Genomic DNA, 22,692 nt, shown 5'->3' with positions numbered 1-22,692 from the left:
ATACTTGACATCAATTTGTTACATTGCCCAATTTTGCAATAAAACAATCTCCTTTTACCTCAATGCAGTATTTCACTACATTGTCAATTTACTTTATGTAAATTGCAAAAGTATTTTCTAAACAATATTAAACATTATATTTGAATAATTAAATGGATCAATTAAACACTATTACTAGCAAACATGTAATAAACAGAACAAAAACTCAATGAAAGGCACATAATATGCTCACCGATCTCAATGCCACACGTTTGGGACAATATGGCGGATCTCAGGCCGGACACTAGATAACGTAACAAGGCATATTTTTCATGCTTTAACCTCAATAATACGAGCTTTCATCGTGAACAAAGTAAAAATATACTATATTTTAGGCTTTACCTTCAGCTGAACGGAGAACGAGACGAACTTCCAGGAGCCAATAACCAATAAGAGCTAACGAGGCTAACTAGGTAGCTCTAACAGTGCTCGGTAGAGAAACTGAAGTTCAGTCTTTTTTCCTCACTTCACAACTTCCAGCTTAGAAGTTGGATGATAACCGGCAATTCTTTCTGAAAAAGGGTTTGTTTCAAGTTTGTATCCAGTATTATAACCGTTTTAATACACAGACTCTCGCGCTGCACTGGCTAACAGTCTCATGGCGGACCGTTCTCTCTCTCGCTCACCCACATTCCTGCAGACACAAGGAAGAAGAGCGGAACTTACCACGGCAGTCTGCATTCGGATTGGTTTACAACACCCTGGAACCGAAACTTCCTATTGGCTAGGTTGACCACCTAGCTTCCCCAACCTCTATTTCTTAAAGGGGCATCCCCAGTTTATGTGGGTTACATTTAGGATTCATGTCAGAGTGTGAGAGTTGTTGACGGGGGGGTGGGGGGGGGGGGGGGGTGGCGGCGAACGTGAGTTGTTGAGCGGGGGTTGTATATCGCGATCGATCGCCAGTGGAGGGCGACATAGATATGGATCGGAGGTAAATAAACTAGATTTTGTTTTCTCGCCGTGTGAAATCGGAAGTGTGGCGTGTGAGCGTGTGAAGACGGTCAAATGCGTGTGTCACACGCTCAATGCGTGAGAAGGGTAATGCTGCAGCCCGGAGCCCCTGTGGGCGTGGGTAAAGGGCGTATCATGTGTCAATCATTTTCGAATGCAGCCAATCAGATACTAGACTTTCGTTGTCAATCAATTTTTATTAAGCCAATTATCAGCCAGAGTTAGCTGTCAATCATTTTTTACTGCAGCCAATCATCTTAACAGATTTGCCAAAAGAAGGCGGAAACTGCACGGAGAAGCTCTTTAAACAGAAGTATATGCCATTCTTGCACAAAAGTAGCTGAATAAAAACATTAGAAGAGCCATGACTTTAGACATTTTTAAATAAAAGTTTAAAATACTTCTCACTTATTTTTCTGGAACGGCACTTTAATGTTTTTTCTTTTATTGCACGTATTGCATCATTTGTACATCATATATATGTGGCGAGTGTAAATTGGTAGCGGAGGGGAGGTGTAAATAGACACAAATTAAGTATTATATCGCGATCGATCGCCATGTATAAGCGCCTCCGCCGAGCAGAGCGTTGAGGAGCGATTTCGATTGGAGGATCGTGCTCTATTTTTTATTATTAATTTTTTTGCCGATGCTGGTCCAGCGTGTCGCGTGCCACTGATTATGCCTCGGCGTGCCAACGGTGGCCCGCGTGCCATAGGTTGCCGACCCCTGCTGTAGAGCCTTTGAATATTATAACCATTGTCGAAATTAAGCTCAGATGTGACCAGTAATGTAGCGCAAGTAAAAGAAGAACACGATCACACAGTCTCATTGAAAATGTAGGAGTTAATGAATAAAGTGCACCAACGCAAAACCCGTGACATAATCCAAATAAAGTTTGAAGACCAGTATTGTTTTGATATAATCAGGCATTGCTTTTAATCCTCATAATTGCCAACTCTCACGCATTGAGCGTGAGACACACGCATTTGACCGTTTTCACACGCTCTCACGCCACACTTCCGATATCTCACGCCGGAAAAAATATCCAGTTTATTTACCTCAGATCCACATATATGATTCAATACGTTACTAGTTCGCTAGCTCTGGCGCCATCCACCGGCGATATAAAACTGAATCTATGTCCATTTTACGTTCGCCACCCCCCCCCCCCCCCCCCCCCCCCCGCTCAACAAAATACACTCGCCACCGGCTCCAGGTTAAAATCTCACTCCAAGCGAACGTCAAAAGTTGGCAACCCTGTTTTCCTTGATTTAATATTTGTTTTGGTTGAAGGAGAACGAAATGATTTTAGTCACAGATTTGCTTACAAAACCATTTTTGTAAGTTTTTGTAAGAAAAATCAGGGTAGCATGGGGCAGCTATACACAATAGCATGGGGCAGCTTTATCCATTAGCATTGGGCAGCTATACACATTAGCATGAGGCAGCTATATCCATAGCATACCTTGGATTGAATGTATTTACCACAACAACCAATTTAATGAATAAATGCCAGAATTTATTGATTGGTTAATATCAAAATCATGGTGATTACAATGGATGAATAGATGTTAAGGACTTTGCTCAGGACAGTGGATAATACTAACAAAATAGACTACTTAGAGTAAATAAAAGAAAATAATCAACAACAAGTCAGCTCTTATATGAACTAAGAATTGATTATGTAGTTAAAAGAAACCGTTCTCTAAAGAAAAGTAAAAAATCATAACCTACGTGTATTTATATTCATAAATAAATAAATGCTTCAAGCAGAATGTCAGGAAAAGGTGGAAGGCCCTAACAGAATATTTAACTGGACCAACAGTGAATATTAGGCTAACAGAATGATGCTAATTCTACTAAACAGATATGGGATGGACTGGAGGAATTCTATGGAAGCAGGCGATTCATGATCTGATGTGTTTATGGACATACATTATGCATACAATGAAGAACAATAAGATCAGGCAGGAAACTAGAGCAAACATCAGAGGCTCTTCAGTGATATACTGGAAAATGTGAGGTGTTAAAAAAAGGTTTAGAAAGACGGGGCCAAGACCTGAACTAAAAACAAAAGCACATGGCTCAGGAGAGACCTGCAAGACCAAGATGAGAAAACTGTGACACCCAAACATATTCAGCTCATGGATGCTTTGCAGGTTGAGCTTCTTTTATCTGTGAAAGACAGTGGTCTTTGGTGTAAGTATTACTACCTGACTTGTTAAACCTAAAACAGCGCACAACCCCTTTATTGTTTTCATAACAGCAATAAATTGGAACTGCTTTGATACTATTAAACATTTCAAACACGTTCTGTGGGGTTTGGTTTTTAATATCATCATGGTATATTGTACTGTATACAAATGCTTTATATCCTGGTGTGATGTCTTTGAACACCTTATCTAGTAGGTCATAGATATTGTTTTTGTTATCATCATTCAGGCATTTAGAAGTGCAGGGACTGAAGTGAGTGTAGACAATAACACACTTATTGTTATCCACCTTATCCACCTTGTTGTTATCCACCTTGTTGTTATCCACCTTCAGCGTGTTCAGAGTCCGGTACTCTGCATGGTTGGTATAACTTGTTTTGCTTGTTATGACCATTTGTGGAATGGCGGCGATGACTCCGTTCTCCTGGGCAATCTGTCGTGCAGCCATCTTCTGTCGTATTGTCTTAAAGTCGGTGGGGACTGAGTTTAATTTTCCTTCATCACACTCTTGCTTAGAAAGCAGCAAGGCAACGCTGTACTGGTGTCCCCTAATACAAATACACAAGCAGTGAACAGTGGAGACATGTTGGAGATCTAAACACTGTTGGCAGTTCAAGTGTTCTGGAGGACATCCACACATATTTGTTGTAATTTCACTCATCCAGGGCAGTATTTTTCTTACTTGGGTAAATTGGCGTTGCTGTAAGCTCTGTCCAGATTCTTCAGATTATTGTTAGCGTTTTCAACCTCCTGTATCAGAGCTGTGGGGTCAAGCCTGTTTTGGATGATTATGAAAACATAAAAACAGATTTAGTTCACTAAAATATGGCCATCTTGGAAAATTATGAATGTTAATATAGAGATTTTTAGTGGAAGTGGAAAGCAAATGAATGTCAGAGTGGAGTCGTACCTATTGTACAGTTCTTTGATGATCATTGATAATGTCGTTTCAGTTAGTTCTGTTGTCCCATTATGAACATGAATGACCAGCACAATAATGCAGATGTTTAAAACTTTGAAGCTCTGCATTATGACCTGTATACGGAAAGAGAGCGATCACAGCACATGGTGAAAGTAAACCGCCTGTTAGAGCCATGTTTAAAAACATACTGAAGTGTATTTGCTTTGGATTATTTGTTGAAAAGTTCCTGTGTTTGTACACTAGGTGGATTGTTTTCTTTGAGTTAAAACGTGGTTTTGTTTTTTTTTCTTCTCTTTTAGACGGTCGGGTGGAGGTGATACAGTTCGACCGATTAGTTAAGACCTCAAAAAAAATGGTGAAATTAACATATTGAACGGTTAATGTTTTTATCGTATGTGATCTATGACACCAGTAAAGGATGTTTTAATGAAGAAAACCGAGTTTGAGGGATTATATCGCGTCAGGCTAATCGTTACACAACCGCTCCTTTGGTGGCAAGCAGAGGGAGAAAGAGCTGCCGCTACACCGCCATCACGTGGATGACACAGTATCACACACCTATCACTAGAAGTGCCGCTCCTCATTTACTTTACTCATTTTGTGAAATACTGGAAAAACAAATAAAGTGGTAATTGAAAAAGTGATTGTGGGAGACCGCACCAATTAAACCAAAACCCTGTTTACATCTGGGTGGCTTTTAGCTTCTCAAACCATCCAGCCTCTCAGAATGAAACAGTGTAGACTGAACCAAACCAGGAGGGAGGATGCTGGTTGATCAAAGATTTGTCAGGTGAGAAAATATATGTATACACACACAATTCCAAATCACAATAGTACAGGGAGTTAACCATCTATAAATGCTTATTTTTTGTTCTGTCTTGTGTGTGTACTCATGTCCTGTTACTGAAATGCAACTAATTCCTTCAACGTCCATCCGTCCGTCCATCCATCCATCCATCCATCCATCCATCCATCCATCCATCCATCCATTCATCCATCCATCCATCCATCCATTCATCCATCCATCCATCCATCCATCCATCCATCCATTCAACCATCAAGTTACAATCTGAGATTAGTACATAAACACTTTTCAACAGATTTTCATTTAATCTGTAATGGAACCCCTATGTCTCCAATGGTAACAGCTTAATCCTAGTATCCTCAAATATAATAAAAAGTTAAGTCTTTGGGGTCAATCTGACCCCAGGAATATTTACCTTCAGAAAATAATTTATGGAATATTGTTGACCACATTTTTGGAACAGGCACTTTGTTTGTTTGTTGAATAACCCCTTGAAAATCAGTGAGTTGATCCCATCCTCTAGCTCCACCATCAGGCCAAACCTTTAAATTAGAATGAATTTTTCAAACATATCTTCTCAAATTTACTTTTCAACATTAGTGACCACAAGTCTTGTTTCGGTGATGATGGATAGGATCTTTACTATAGCGCCACCATTAGAAAATTATAGAGTGTTCTTAAAAAAAAAACCTTATTATTCTTGTGTGTGTGTGTGTGTGTGTGTGTGTGTGTGGTTTTTTTTTGGGGGGGGGGGGGGGGGAAATGTGAGACAGAAAATGGATAATGAGAACATGTCAGATACTAGTGAAAACATGGAATAAGTTTTTATGCCCACTGTAAACTTTTAGTCTTTAGAGACAAACAACATGAAAACAGCATGAAAATCCACCCATTTGCGAAACAGTGTGAACATGATAGTTATAAAGTTATTAAATTATCAAATTATCAAAGTTCTCACAGGAATATATCAACTCAAATCTCTCACCTGCACCTGAAGGTGTGATCATGTTAGGTCACACACACTGATAGACAAGTTTTAACAGCTAAAACATCTTGGGGTCAAATTGACCCCTGTGTTCAGCACATAAAAAAAATATTATCATGACAATTTTATGCTTTATCACTTGTCCGCATCAAATCAGGAAATGTCATGAATGTTTGAATGTTTCAATTTATATATGAAATATATATATATATATATATATATATATATATATATATATATATATATATATATATATATATATATATATATATATATATATATATATATATTAGTGCTGTCAATTCCAGGTGCCGCGATTAAAAGTCCTCACCAGGATTTTGTTCAGGCTTCCTGCATTGTGTTGATTCCCCTAATTTTACCTGGATTGCTAATTAGAAAATCTAGGAAGCTTGAGCAAAATCCTGGTGAGGACTTTTAATCGCGGCACCTGGAATTGACAGCACTAATATATATATATATATATATATATATATATATATATATATATATATATATATATATATATATATATATATATATATATATATATTCATGAAATATGAAGCAAAAGAAAAAAAATCAACTACTATTTTTTTGAATGATAAACATTCAGTGGGGTCAAATTGACCCCAAGGATGTTAGGAAGGTTAAGTAATTGGCTAATAAAACAGCAATACCAGGGTTTTAAGTCCAATAGTTTTGTGAATTAAACCTTCTTTGTGTTCCTTTGTTACAAATGAGCATGCCTGAGGCCAAATATAACCGCTACATACACACACACACACACACACACACACTGTTTGTTCTTCACCTTGTACATTTGTAATTGGTGCCTTTTCCATAACATGGATGTGTAACACACGCTCTCTACACCCTCCTGATTCTCTCCACACGCTCTCCACACCCTCCTGATTCTCTCCACACCCTCCTGATTCTCTCCACACGCTCTCCACACCCTCCTGATTCTCTCCACACGTGTTCCACACCCTCCTGATTCTCTCCACACATGTTCCACACCCTTCTGATTCTCTCCACACATGTTCCACACCCTCCTGATTCTCTCCACACGTGTTCCACACCCTTCTGATTCTCTCCACACATGTTCTACACCCTCCTGATTCTCTCCACACATGTTCCACACCCTTCTGATTCTCTCCACACATGTTCTACACCCTCCTGATTCTCTCCACACATGTTCCACACCCTTCTGATTCTCTCCACACATGTTCCACACCCTTCTGATTCTCTCCACACGTGTTCCACACCCTTCTGATTCTCTCCACACGTGTTCCACACCCTTCTGATTCTCTCCACACATGTTCCACACCCTTCTGATTCTCTCCACACGTGTTCCACACCCTTCTGATTCTCTCCACACATGTTCTACACCCTCCTGATTCTCTCCACACGTGTTCCACACCCTTCTGATTCTCTCCACACATGTTCTACACCCTCCTGATTCTCTCCACACATGTTCCACACCCTCCTGATTCTCTCCACACATGTTCCACACCCTTCTGATTCTCTCCACACTCTCTCCACACCCTCCTGGTTTTCTCATTACATATTTGATCTGCTTCTTCTTTTGTTGCCCTTTACTGTGTATATTTAAACTCAGTTTAGTTCCTCCAGTCAGAGCAGCCTGACTGTCCTGGACTATGTGTGTTCTTGTGCTTCCCACCAACGTCTGCTGAGCACGAGTCAGTGTCGGATAAACACCTTTCGTTGTTTTGTCTTTTACTTTTGGTTTATAATAAATGTCTGTTTATGATTGAGATTTGTGCTGCTCGTCACAGAAAGAACCAGTTTATCAGCTTATGGGACACCACAACCTCGTGAGGACTCTACACTCTCCTTCATCTCCACACCCCCCTCACCCCACCTGAACCTTCCAGAAGGTTTTCCGTGACAGTGTAAAACAGCCCAGGTCCTCCTCCTCATCCCCACCTCCATCAGATCCTTCTTCACCCTCATCCCCACCTCCATCAGGTCCTCCACCCTCATCCCCACCTCCATCAGGTCCTTCACCCTCATCCCCACCTCCATCAGGTCCTCCACCCTCATCCTCACCTCCATCCCTCTAAGAAACATCAAGCAACTCTACCACATGTGACTCAAAGAAACAGATAAGCTCCTCAACCAGAAAGGCATGAATAAAAAGAATGAAAGAAATGAAATTAAAAAGTATTAAGTATAAAAGAGATTCCAACTTATTAATGTGCTCTTAAATGTCTGTTTACCACACATACAATGTGTCTGGTGAAGACAAATGTTTACTAAGGGTGTTTAATTTCATGCTATTAAATGTCTGTTTACCATACACACAATGCTTCTGGTGAAAACAAATATTTACTAAGGGGGTTTCATTTCATGCTCTTCAGTGTCTGTTTATCATACACACAATGTGTTTGGAGAAAGCAGATGTTAGGAAATCTTACTAGCCCTTATAAAACTAACACAAAGATACAGCCCACCACAAATATCTCATCACATGTAGACCTTTCATGAGTATTGTAAAATTTGTGTATTCATTTTATAGCCCAAATAAAACTTCCTTCATAAATGTTTGGTTTCTCTGGACACTGTTGGTAATAAGTGTGTTCTGAAGGTTCTCTGTATTTGACAATGCACCTAAACCCTCTCTTTACTTATACAAGTGTGCACAGGTGTGTGGAATTGCACATTTTACAGCCCCCTGATAAAATGTCAAGGCATTTAAACAGCTCATCATGATTCTCCACACACTGTCCAGTTATACATGTACTCTGAAGTTGGTCTGTCTTTTTGACCGCAAGCTAAAACCAAGTCCTATATTTTCTCTCTGCCTCCCTCTCTCACCAACATCAGCTGGTTTGGTCATGATGTGGAAGTTCAGACACAGCAGAGAATCTCCAGCAGGATTCAGAAACACAAACAGGTGCAGATTCAGAAACACAGACAGGTGCAGACTGTCTTATAGAAATGACATTTATCCAACATCATGATTGATTAATTGGGGGTGGTGATCTCAATCATTTGAGATGTGTAGTTCCAGTCAGCCAGGGATATATGAATTAAAACTCTGATGTAAGTCAACAACCCTTCAGGATGTCTAGCATATAGAGCTCCACGGTTTCTTCTGATGTTATTGTAAAATAGAACTTAAAATATAACTTAAATATGATAACACACTTAGCAGAACAAACCAGCACAAACAAAAAACTGATTTTGGTGCAATTGATTTTGGAGGGTGATGTCACAGATATGAACATGTTTTGATAAATTTCTCAAAAACAGAACCAGCACAAACTCATTTTTACTACAGAAATACATTAATTCTATTCCTGATAATGTGGACCATCAGCTTCCAAGCTGAGTTTAATTATTCATATTCTGATTGATGCTTTGTAAATCATAATTCAGAAGAACATCATTATTACATTTCCGGTGCCAAATTTCTGAGCAAATTTATAAAGGTTAAAATATTTTTAAACATTTATGTCAAATGTATTCTCAATTCTTACCATACTGCAAGCGTCTTGATGCTTCCAACAGAATGTGGGAGGGGAGGATTTTCCTAGAAGTTTAACACTGCAGGCGGCATCCCCAGTGATTGGCAGGTGCCCTGCCCAATCTCCCCTCTGGAAAGTTAGGGAAAGTCACCGGCGATTGGCAGGTACTCCACCTACTCACCTTTCTGGAATGTTAGGGGTAAATATCTAAATAAAAGAGCAGAATTTAATATTCTCTGCTGCAACTACCACATGACCAAAAAACACAGTAAATCACCATTTCTGATGAGGAAAATGATTAAGACATTATAGTAAGGAACACAAATTTGCAAATTGATGTTTTCTGAATTTATATACTTTTTGTAATCTTACTGAAATGTATAGGCAGTGTCTTTCTATAGACAGTGGTTTCATTAGGTGGACAGGCCAACCTAGACAAACCCTACTGTGGTACAGCAGAGACAGGGTGCAATAAGTGGTGAAACAGATATCAGAAACCAAACAACTGAGCAGGAACTACAGTTCACGGGCCTCCCCGCTACATTACCGGGGTAGGGAGATAAATGAGGAAACCTTCAGTACAGTGTGAGGAGAGCTTGGTGTGGTCAAGATGGGGTCAAGATCAGGGGAGCAGGGACCATGTCCAACCTGATGGGATTACAAACATGAACACCTGTCTTCTCCAAACAGAAGTCAGAGTGCGAGTCTGGGGCTTAGAGCCCAACGTCTACATCACGGAAAGGGAACGAGTGATTGAACTAGGACAGGCAAAGAACAGAAAACAAACAAATTAAAAGAGAGGAAAGGCAGAGTGAGGAACACTCACTACAGTTCCTCGTCCTGTAGAGATTCGTGAAGACAGACATGACAATAGTGAACATTGTCCCTCACAGCACAGGTAAGAAGCAAGAAGTCTTACACAACCTCCCACTCAAGATGACCATTTACTAGCAAATGCAGCACACTTATGCTTTACAAAGAGTGGCTGTGACTCCGGAGGCACCTGTACCTATAATATAGCACAGTCAGGTGACAATGGAGCGTCTTTACTTTCCATCACTGAAATTACGCACAACAAGCGACACAAACTCTTAACCTGAAGCACTCGGTAAAGTAGACCCTCCGGAACAAGTGAAGCTGGACCGGTCCATCGCTCCGAGTAGCGTCATCGCCGCAGGAGTCTGCGTGGTCGGTACTTCACTCTGAGTGTCTTACACCAGCGTTGGGTCGGACTGAACATCGTTTCTCCTCCAGCATCGCAGTTTCTTTACCTAAAAACATGTCTTGTACAACTGACCAGAGAGAATATTCCTCTTCATTTGGACCATCACACGATGAAGAAACGTAAGTACATTAACCCGTCTGATCGGTATTGAGTGCAATAGGTTCCGTTATTTTCTACGTTGCGAGTGGTGGAAAGAAACAGAAACAATACAGAATAAATAGCGCACCTGAAGTTTGGCTGGGCGGGCAGTGAAAGAGTATTAAAATACATACAATTGTATAATTCACATTTATTGTTCTCTAGCTACATGGATAGAAAGAAGAGATTTTAGTCTGTGTGTCAAATGTTTATAGACTATCACTTGTACGATGTCAGATTTGCTCGTATGATGAAGGGGACTTAAACGAAAACGGCGAGAGTATTCGGGTAGATATTTTTTAAGTTTGGGTTCTGGTTGTCATCGTCAAGCTCTGGTTCAGTAGGAACAATCCCGAAACCGAAACCATCGGAACACGGGCGTGTCTGTTGTGCGCAGTGCTGTAACACGAGCTGCAGTTAAGAGCGTTCAGCGGAAATTAGACTTTCCGGTTAGAGTTAGAAGACGGGGGGACAGTCTGCTCTATCCTTCAGATAATCCGTACAAACTTCATCATAAACGAATATAAAATGTCTCAAAATTCCTGCTAATATACGTTCAGATTTTTCCTAATTATAAGAATTCGTAAACATTCATTGTATAAATAAAATAAAATTATTGGGTTATAATAATAAATAATTGGGTTATATAAATAAATATTGGGTTAGGGGATTACTAAATTCTCATTGGGTATTTAACTAGGAACGACGAGCATCTGATTTACTGGAAGTGTGTGTGTGTGTGTGTGTGTTTGTTCTCACTGCACGAATGGGTAAATGCAGAGGATTTAATTTCGATGGGGTAAAAATCATATACATAAAATATATATAAAATATGTCGATTTCATCTGTATGAATGATTTCATATGTCCGCAGTAACACACTTTCAGAGACTACCACTACTTTTAGTGCAGGTGTGAGAGTGCAGTACTGTTGACCTTCTCAAATCAACCATCAAGCCCTGGACATTATCAAGTACTATCAAGCAGCAGCCAGTGCAGTAGCACACCCATTATAAAAGTGAACAAAACAAAGTTGGTTAATATTAATCAGGATTAAGTCAAATTTCAACAAAATTAAAATCTACAAATTTTAAATAGTTACATTTAGAGTAGCCTTAATTCATTTACACAGTTGTAATATTAGACACATGCTACATTTTACAGTTTCTTCAAACAGCATAATAAGCATGGTGCTGATAAACTTGGGGTGGTCCTCAGTTGGCATGAGGTCTGATCATTGGCGTGAGGTCTGACGGTTGTAACGGTGGTGAACCCGAGGGTAGAGAGGGATCCATACGCAGGTGTAATACACGTTGATTTTAATATAAATATAAGCAAAAGCAGACCCCGTAGGGAGGGCAGGCAGCAGCACAAAAGGGCAAGGCAAAAAGGGAGAGTCAAAAAACAGGCAGGGAGTCAAAAACCAGAACAGTCCAAGAGCGGCAGGCAGAGGTACAAAAGGGCAAACAGGAGAATATCAAACAGGGCAGAGCAAGTATCAGTAACCAGGATATCAGACAGAGTATAATGAACCACGGCTTGATACGCAACACAGGGAGGCAATACTTCACACTGGTGAGTTGTGAGGAGAGTCCTTATGTAGGGTGTGGTGAGTAGCTGATCAGGGTCAGGTGTGCAGGTCAGAATTCCGGTGATGGCGCCCTCTGGCGGTCACAGGCGTGATTGCCATCCCTGACATCATTGGTGTCTAATCATCAAACCCCTTGTGAGTAAACTGCTGTTGTGTTCAAACTCTCCTCGTGACTCATGACATTGTTACAGATGTTGAGGGTTTATTATTCACCTATAGAAGACACTCAACATGTTGCTTTAAGGATAATGAGAGAAGGTTTATATGGTAACAGTTGGTTAATAGACCCCCACAATGTACAAGATTCAGGAGAACACTGCAATGTTGATGTGAGGTAAAAGTATCCACATAAATCAGGGTGCATGATTAGAAATAAACATTTGTTTACTTTCCCAGCCTGTCTCCTGTTTGTTACTAGACTACATGAGCAGAAACATTGTTTTCTCTGTGGCGATCTTCAGGGGCCTCATGATTAAACATGGTGGTTTTTACCATGTACGCCATTTTGCTGTGAACTCTTCTTGATCCACAGACTCCCGCCACTCCGAGCTGACGGCCCATCAGTGTGGGTGGGGTTTATAGAGGACCTGCCTGTCATTGGGACAGTGAAGGAGGCAGTGGAGTTGGTCTTGGCTGTGTATGAAGGGAACCAGTCAGTGGTGAAGCTGAAAGAGGAGGCCATTAAAACCAGTCTGTGTGCTCCACCTCAAGATTCCCTGCAGGAGCCCATGAGGGTGGGTGTCATATTCATTATTTAAGAATTAAATATCAATCACACACAGCATAACAACATGGGCTAGACAGAAAATAACCAAATGTAGAACACAGACATAAACAGAACAACTGAACCAACAAGACTGAAACCGAACACACAACAACAATGCAATAAATACACAAATGCACCAAAACCAGGAAGATCAGTGAGGGTTTTCAGAGGCTCGGAAAACCCTCATGTACTTACCCTCATGTACTTACTTACCCTCATGTATTTACTTACCCTCATGTACTTACCCTCATGTACTTACCCATATGTATTTGCCCTCATGTATTTACCCTCATGTATTTACTTACCCTCATGTATTAACCCTCATGAATTTACCCTCATGTATTTACTTACCCTCATGTATTAACCCTCATGAATTTACCCTCATGCATTTACTTACCCTCATGTATTTACTTACCCTCATGTATTTACTTACCCTCATGTATTTACCCTCATGTATTTACTTACCCTCATGTATTTACCCTCATGTATTTACTTACCCTCATGTATTAACCCTTGTGTATTTACCCTCATGTATTTACTTACCCTCATGTATTAACCCTCATGTACTTACCCATATGTATTTGCCCTCATGTATTTACCCTCATGTATTTACTTACCCTCATGTATTAACCCTCATGAATTTACCCTCATGTATTTACTTACCCTCATGTACTTACTTACTCTCATGTATTTACTTACCCTCATGTATTTACCCTCATGTATTTACTTACCCTCATGTATTTACTTACCCTCATGTACTTACCCTCATGTACTTACCCATATGTATTTGCCCTCATGTATTTACTTACCCTCATGTATTAACCCTCATGAATTTACCCTCATGCATTTACTTACCCTCATGTATTTACTTACCCTCATGTATTTACTTACCCTCATGTACTTACCCTCATGTATTTACTTACCCTCATGTATTTACCCTCATGTATTTACTTACCCTCATGTATTTACCCTCATGTATTTACTTACCCTCATGTATTTACTTACCCTCATGTATTTACTTACCCTCATGTACTTACCCTCATGTATTTACTTACCCTCATGTACTTACCCTCATGTATTTACTTACCCTCATGTATTTACCCTCATGTATTTACTTACCCTCATGTATTTACTTACCCTCATGTACTTACGCTCATGTATTTACTTACCCTCATGTACTTACCCTCATGTATTTACTTACCCTCATGTACTTAACCTCATGTACTTACCCATATGTATTTGCCCTCATGTATTTACTTACCCTCATGTATTAACCCTCATGAATTTACCCTCATGCATTTACTTACCCTCATGTATTTACTTACCCTCATGTATTTACTTACCCTCATGTATTTACTTACCCTCATGTATTTACCCTCATGTATTTACTTACTCTCATGTATTTACTTACCCTCATGTATTTACCCTCATGTATTTACTTACCCTCATGTATTTACTTACCCTCATGTACTTACCCTCATGTATTTACTTACCCTCATGTACTTACCCTCATGTATTTACCCTCATGTATTTACTTACCCTCATGTATTTACTTACCCTCATGTACTTACGCTCATGTATTTACTTACCCTCATGTATTTACTTACCCTCATGTACTTACCCTCATGTATTTACTTACCCTCAAGTATTTACTTACCCTCATGTACTTACGCTCATGTATTTACTTACCCTCATGTACTTACCCTCATGTACTTACCCTCATGTATTTACTTACCCTCATGTATTAACCCTCATGTATTTACCCTCGTGTAGTTGTCTGTTCCCTATAGTCTCCAGGGTTCTTCCCATTAGTTTGATGTTTTCCGGGCTGGTAGACCTAGTTCTGTGAGAACATGATTTGAATCAGTATGACAGCAAGTTGATTGGAAACATGGAGGCTGGTAAATGTTCCTGAGTTTCTTTCTGTCTACAGAAAACAGAGACATCTGCAGCCTCAGAAGGACAGACGGGATCAGCGGGACTGCAGGACATAACAGGTGTCAGACATCTCAGTTTATCTGTTCTGTTTGTATTCTTATTCATTGTTATGTAAGCAGAGTTGTTTTATTTTATTTATGTTTTTTTATTGTATTAATGCTTTTCCCAACAGCGGTCAGACTGGGGTACATTGCAGAATATATTCAGAATGCAATGAAAGGCAAAAAAGGCCAACAAAGAGGCAAACAGACAAAGCCAGAAGACAAAGTGGAAACACTGAGAAAGATCACAGATAAAGTTCAAGAAATCATCAGACTTATCAAGCCAGACTTTGCATTTAGAGAACCACTGAAAGAAGAACTTAGAAGATCTAAACGAGGCGAACATGTCTTCAACAATGACATCCTTAAATTTCATAAAGAAATACTGAAGGATTTTTTAAATAAAATGCAACATAAATTTAGTCTCAATCAAGACGACATTGACACATTAATAAATGAATTAGGTAACCACAGTCTTGATAAAAACACAGTATGTGAAATCAGCACAAAGATGGTTGTTCACTTTGATGAGGAGGAATTCTATGTAAATAGCAATGCAGTGGTGTATGGTGCATATTGCGCAGAACTGCGTAAAGTTCTGTTTCTTATGCTCAATCCAAACATTGAAATTAGTGGCAATGTTTCCAAGGTGAATTACATCATAGATCTCATGAATGAGAAGGAAGTATATGTGGATCATTTTGCCAAGGAAAAGTGGATGAAGCAGGACAGAAGTAACAGAAGAGAGCCGAGCAGGATGGAGAGGTTTGACTTGGTAAAAGGTAACGTGGCAGACATGTACAAACATCAGCGTGGGGTCCAGTGGTGTGCTGAGATTAAGAACAGATTAAGTGGGTTAGTGGGCCAGTGAAAGTTTGAAAATGGGCCGCACGTTGGACACCCCGATACCAATGCATTTCTTAGATGGTCATAACTCACCTTTTGTGTAGGGTTGTCATCGAGGGGCAGGACTGGATGGTCAGGCTCTTAATAGTTTAAAAATACAATTACAATTCACCTTTAAAAAAAACCCACAAACAGGCTGTTCATAATAATCTTCTTCTTTTCTTGTGTAAAGCACTTTGAATTGCCATTGTGTATGAAATGTGCTGTATTAATAAACTTACCTTCAATCAAAATCAATCAAAATTAATTTATATAGTGCTTATTACAACAGTTGTTGTCACAAAGCAGCTTTACAAGTGTCTGAGTCCAAGCCCCCAGTGAGCAAGCCAGAGCCGGAGTGGCTAATCGGGAGATTCGGGAGGATTCCCGATGGGCCGGCTCATGTCAGTCTCTAGTTTGGGCCGATTGGAATCAAAAAATAATTTTTGGCCGGATTTGCACATGAAACTCCTGGGCTGAAAAAGTGGCCCACTCCGGCCATGGAGCAAGCCAAGGGCGACAGTGTCAAGGAAAAACTCCCTAGTTTTTTGCATGAGGAAGAAACCTTGAGAGGAACCAAGACTCAGGGGGGGAACCCATCCTCCTCTGGCCGACGCCGGTCACCGTAGTAACAGGTAAAGAGATAGAAAAACAAAGAAAAGATGGGGGGATAAATAAATCTCATCTTGGTGTGAATTTATATTAGGTGTGGGCATAGATTAATTTTTTTAATCTAGATTAATCTTACTGAAATCTTGAAATTAATCTAGATTAATCTATATTAAAATGGCTCATATGCGTGCTACCCAAGTAATGACTAAAAGTCAGTTTTTGAGATAGGGTTTCTTAATACAGAGGGTGCATTAGACCAGGGGCTCATCTCCTGTTTCCAAAATGCATCAATGACTGCTTGAGAAAGCTGTTCTACTTTGATACTTGAAGAAAAAAACCATGCTCAATAAAATGTAGGCTACTCGTGTTCAACGGTTTATTCAGTTAAACATTTGTATTAGATCATTAAACAATTTGTAAGCCTACTGTACATTAAAAGGGGTTGATAACATGTTTATTCAGCTAAACATGATATTTGAAATGTAAGCCAACATTTAGTACATTTAACCTCACGGATGTAATTTGGGGGGACTTTTTCAAAAGCCGGTTTTGGTCCTCTGCAGTTTTAACGGTTAAAAAGAAATATTTAAATAGCAACGAATCTAGCGCTAGGACCATGCAGAAAACGACCGCTCCGACGACCGCTCCGTAACACTTTACGTTCCTAAAAATGAATTTTCCATGAAACAAACCTGGCGACTTCGTGGCTGCATCCATGTAAACACACGTACGATTTGTAATTCACAGGTTTGAAAACTCGTTCTCGCCCCTACTGTGCAATTTGGTTAGGAATACAGCCGAGCTAAACTATCAAGTTGAAAGTCATCATAGTTTGCTTACCCATTTTGACCCAGTTCCCAACCCAACTTTAAGAATAGATTAACGGCGATAATTTTTATATCACCCGATAAGCGTATCAAATTAACGAACGCCGTTAACGCCATTAACGGCCCACCAATAATTTATATACATGAGTTCTATATGTAATTCTTGTTCAGTCCTAAACGTCTTGATGGTTGGTAATGGTAGTCATAGCAGAGGAGAATTCAAGGTGGTGTTGGGATATTTTCTCCTGACCCAGATAGGGTCCAGGGCAATGGGTTGATCCTTCATCCACACTGGTTAGTCAGGGCAGTGGGTTGATCCTTCATCATATCTGGTTAGGCAGGAGGTGGCCGGCCCAGGATGGATCTCTGGAAAGGCTCGTCTCTCCTCATCTCAGTGTTCCTCGAGTAGGCGGGCAGCCATGTGGAGAAGATAAAACAGGGAAGATTAGCTCTGTATGAGGACATATACAGGACAGATGAAATTAAACACATTTCTGGATTGTGGCAGCAAATCCGGCATTAAACTAAATTATTACAGCCTAGCTGAAAAAGGCAGAACCAGAATGTAACATAGACTCTGAGGCATCCATCCACTGCACTGTCAACAAACGAGCAGTGACAGGATGACAGCACCAGCGGTCTACCATAAAACCCTTCGCTCGTGAACCCCTGGATCTGTACCTTTATCTAAGGGGGCACATTAGTTATCGAATGCTAAACTAAACAATTAAATTTTCAACCTAGACTTAAAGATTGAGACTGTGTCACAGTCCCGGACACATTCTGGAAGGTTATTCCATAGTTGTGGGGCCTTATAAGTAGGGCTGGGTATCGATTCAAATTCCAAGAATCGATCCGATTCCGTTTCTGAAGATTAATAATCGATTTATTTCGATTTAATCCGATTTAATTGATTCGATCCGATTCGATCCAATTCGGGGTTTAATGTATTTATATATTTGAGCTGTTTCCTGACTATGTACAGAAGCAACATGTTAAAACTAGTATTATATCGATATTAATCAGAAAATAGTTACTCGTAGTTGGTAGTTACTGATGGCTGGAAGACTGGTGAAAAGGGTCATCATAAATCTACCTTCAAGAAAGGTAATCCAGGACAATAAACAGAGGACATCTTTGAGGTGGTTATATCTGCAACAGTGGACTCCTACTGGGACACTAACCAGTGCATTATTATTATGATTGAAATAATTAAGAATTCACCCAAAAGCTGTTGCTACCAAATGCATTTTTATTTTAAAAGTGCTCACATTTAATAAACTGAAAGTATAAAATGTAAACGTGTGTTTTTCTTTAAAGTGCGAATATAAGAACAGAACTGTCACGTTACGGTCCCCGACCCCTCCCTTTTGGGCGTGTGTTAACGTTGTCTGCGTCTGTTAGGGGTGGGCGATACTTGGAATTTTGGTACGATACGATACTGATCAGTATCGCCGATACCGATACTTCCAAACCGTTTGGGGGGGGGGGGGGGGGATACTTTTTACTTGAAATGTAAAAAGTGTCTATACTTTTTACTTGAAATGTGACTCATGATCATTGAATAGTTTGTAATTTTGCCTTAGTTAGTTGATTATGATTAAACACAGGATGAAGATTTTAGGCAAATAAAATGCTTTTTATTACCTAGAACAATATAAAATATTTAAGAATATAGAGAATAACACACATTTGTTTAAGAAAAAGGTCTCTCGTGCAAAATAAAAAAAGCAACAATTTAACAAAAATATAAATATAACAATATAAACACAAAAAATTGCACACAGATATTTGTAAATAAATTCAGTAGTGCAAATAAAGTGTAAACTATAATTGGCTCTCTTTCGTAACCTTTGGCTCTTTGCTGACGGCATGTGTTTGGACTGTGGTAAGAAATGGGACAGCGCGATCCATCGCTATATTGCTGTTTTAATAAATACATAAGAAAATTTCAAGTACTAAATAATTAATTCAACTAAATTAATTCAATTCATATTAGGATTGCGGGCAGGGGCGACAGAAATGTGTATGTGGCGGGCGGGTGCGGGATTAAAACAAGCGATTTTTTGGCCGGTGCGGGCAGGAGCGGGACTAAAACAAGCAGGTGCGGGCGGGAGCGGGATTAAAACAAGCGATTTTTTGGCAGAAGCGGGATTAAAACAAGCGGGAGCAGGATTTAAAAAGCAGTCCCGCGCAGACCTCTAAACTGCAGCAAAAGAATCGATATTTTTGCCGTGGTATCGATCCGATACTGATCCTCACCTTTGTATCGATACTATCGATATAAATATCGATCCGCCCACCCCTAGCGTCTGTAGATCTCTGTGGGTGCGGGTTCGTCTTGTGATAATCCGTCTCACTTGTGGCTCGTCTCGTCACGTGGGGTTTGTGTGGTTTGTCTATTTAATGTGCGTTCGCGCAGCGTCCTGTGTCATCGTTGTTTGAGTCACACATGTTCTATGTAAACGTGTTTTATGTAAAAAGTAAAAGTTCACTAAAAAATCAATCTTTGGACGTACGAATCGATTATCAGATCATCATATGCAACTCGATTCTGAATCGGAAAATCGATTTTTTCAACACAGGCCTACTTATAAGATAAGGCTCTTCCCACTGCTGTTACCTTATTAATTGTTGGAACTAATAAGAGGCCAGCACCCTGTGATCTTAGTGGAAGTGGGGGTTCATAATAGGAAATAAGCAGTGGTTTAGTCCTAAAAAAATAAGTGGGGGATCGATCGTATTTGATTTGGTGTGGCGATCGTAAGTTGTTGAGAGGGGGGGTGCGCGATCGATCGCCAAGAGTTGGCCAATTACTAACGCATCAAGTATAAACCTAGCTTTTGACGTAACAGTCTCAGCAAGAGCAACATCCAGTTAAAATAAGTGGGGGGACGATGTCCCGCCGCTACCCACTCTCACTACACTACTGGGGGGATGCAACCCCCCTGTTAAAATAAGTGGGGGGACAGTGTCCCCCCGCGTACCCCCCCACCCCCCCCCCCCCCCTACACCCCTGGAAATAAGTACCTGGAGGTAATCAGGAGCAAGCCCGTGCAGTGCTTTATAAGTCAATAGAAGAATTTTAAAATCAATAAGGAATTTAACTGGGAGTCAATCCAGGGCTGATAGGACTGGTCTGATATGATCAAATTTTCTAGTTCTAGTCAGAACTCTGGCTGCGGTATTTTGAACTAATCTTTGAACCTTGCCTTACCGTGGCTTTCCTTCCAGTTCCTCAGGAGGTTAACATGGATGTTGGGAGAATTGTCCTGGGGCCTCATGTATGAACGGTGTGTACGTTCAAAAACATTGTGTACGCTATGTTTCATGCAAACGGTCAGATGTACTAAATGTGATTTGAACGTGAGAAAGTGCGCACACCCACGACACTTTCACTTCAAGCATACGCATGTTTCTAATGTCAGTTTTCGTCAATTAGCGACACTTAGAGGTGATGCATTGAAATTACAATGCAAGACAAGAGTCGAGAGGTTTGGCGGCCGAACTCCACGAGGGGGTATACAGGTGGCACCATTGGTGGTTACCAGGCAGGGTAACTGAGTGATTGGGAGTTTCGCCCTCGGCTGGGAGTCGAGCACCAGGTGGCCACGCGTAACTGTGGGCCGACGAGCACACAGTTCGCATAAACCCAGTGAGAGTGAAGGTCGCGCTCTGTGTGAGTGTTTGTTGTATGAGAGAGCATGGGTGAGTAGCTAAATCTGTTCTATTGTTCACATAGATGCAGCCCTAGCCAGATGTGCTATTTCTGTGTCTCCCTTTCTGACACATGCAGATGTCATCACCAGGGCCGGAGTGGGACACTTTTTCAGCTCGGGAGTTTCAAATCCGGCCCAAAATTATTTTTTCCTCCCAATCGGCCCAAACTAGAGATTGACATGAGCCGGCCCATCGAGAATCCTCCCGAATCTCCCGATTAGCCACTCCGGCTCTGGTCATCACACACTATCTGTAGAGCACACACTGGCCAAACCCAAACAGCTTCTTTTCACTTTTAGGTCTAAAGGACCTTTTGGGCTTCCTTTTGCTTATTGAGGCTATTTGTGTGTGAACCCGCCTATCGCCGCTTGCGGCTATATTATATATTTATTTTTTCTTCCGGTTATCAGAACAACATACATTTATTGTGTCAAGCAAATTTCCATGACTTTTCCAAAACATTTGAGTATTTTTATTTTTTACAAAATTTATCCAGGCCTGGAAATTGCTATTTTTAAATTCCATAACTTTTCCAGGTTTTTCATGACCATACGAACCCTGATAACAAAATATTAACACAATTTTCCTCCCTCTTATTTCCCTTTACAAGTTATGCAATAAAAATGTATTTATATGTATACTATATATTTGAATGGAAATAAAGTTCTGTTCTTAATCTCACTAATTATTCTGTCCATTTACAAACACTCCTTCATGAAAAGAACAAAGGAAAATGTACCTCTAGGACGAATTCGACTCGCTGCTAGACTGTCTCGACCAGGTCTAGCCAGCAACGGCTGAGAATAAATCGAACACATTTCACTCCACAATCCCACATTTGCGCTTAGCAAAAGATAAACTCAAACTGTCCCAAAACAGAATTTCAGTCATTTAAGACATTCGCTAAATTATCTCATTTTTAACCTCTCTAAATGCATATGAATGCACAGTAAAATGCTTATGAATGCACAGTAAAATGCTAGGCTACTTAACTAGCCTACACGGAGCGGTTTACTAAACTAAACTAGCAGTTTGCTCACCGTTATATGCTCACGACTAAAGCTGGGCATACACTGTGCGATTTTTGGCCCATTTTCAGCCGATATTTCACTCGTGCGACTATCGGGCCGATTTTCGACTCAATCGCGTGTCATGCATCGTATAGTTTACACGAGGATCGATTCACACCTCACGACCATCTCCCGATCAGAAATCGCAGCGTCGCAAGAATATCAAACATGTTTGAAATTCAAATTGCTCCTCGTGAGATCGCATGAGAGCGTCGGGTCGAATTGTGAGCTGTGAATTTACATCCCCCGGCAGCAGCAGCTTTGGGCATGCGCAGTTCATTGGCAGTGTGGACGTGGAGCGGTGAGGGTCTGCTCTGAGTGTGAGACTGCACTGACTGTTGTGGGCGGGGCTCACGGCAGCACCCGCCCCAGAGAAAAGCAACTGAAGAGCGTGTGTGTTTAAAGTCTCCAAAAGTCTCCAATAACACCACAAAAAGTCGCTAGATTTGTCGCTAGTCGCTTTTTACTACA

At 40.4% G+C, this 22,692-nt stretch overlaps 2 protein-coding genes across 2 annotated transcripts; one reads left to right on the top strand and one right to left on the bottom strand.

Moving 5' to 3' along the window:
• Positions 1-2,490: 2,490 nt before the first annotated feature.
• Positions 2,491-9,441, bottom strand: LOC143487829 (uncharacterized). The gene is made up of 4 exons (XM_076987052.1): positions 9,422-9,441; positions 4,117-4,241; positions 3,889-3,981; positions 2,491-3,754 (listed from the first exon to the last, which is right to left on the bottom strand). Exons 1-4 carry the CDS (start codon positions 9,422-9,424, stop codon positions 3,136-3,138), a joined length of 840 nt encoding a protein of 279 aa, XP_076843167.1. The 5' UTR covers positions 9,425-9,441; the 3' UTR covers positions 2,491-3,135.
• Positions 9,442-10,546: 1,105 nt separating this feature from the next.
• LOC143487796 (uncharacterized) lies at positions 10,547-16,184 on the top strand. Its single transcript, XM_076986965.1, has 4 exons — positions 10,547-10,753; positions 12,895-13,096; positions 15,062-15,125; positions 15,239-16,184. Exons 1-4 carry the CDS (start codon positions 10,689-10,691, stop codon positions 15,976-15,978), a joined length of 1,071 nt encoding a protein of 356 aa, XP_076843080.1. The 5' UTR covers positions 10,547-10,688; the 3' UTR covers positions 15,979-16,184.
• Positions 16,185-22,692: the final 6,508 nt, after the last annotated feature.

The sequence above is a fragment of the Brachyhypopomus gauderio genome, unplaced genomic scaffold (genome assembly GCF_052324685.1).
Source record: "Brachyhypopomus gauderio isolate BG-103 unplaced genomic scaffold, BGAUD_0.2 sc50, whole genome shotgun sequence".
NCBI classification, from domain to species: domain Eukaryota; kingdom Metazoa; phylum Chordata; class Actinopteri; order Gymnotiformes; family Hypopomidae; genus Brachyhypopomus; species Brachyhypopomus gauderio.
Note: the sequence above shows the minus strand (reverse complement) of the source record. Positions and strands in the feature narration are given on the sequence as shown.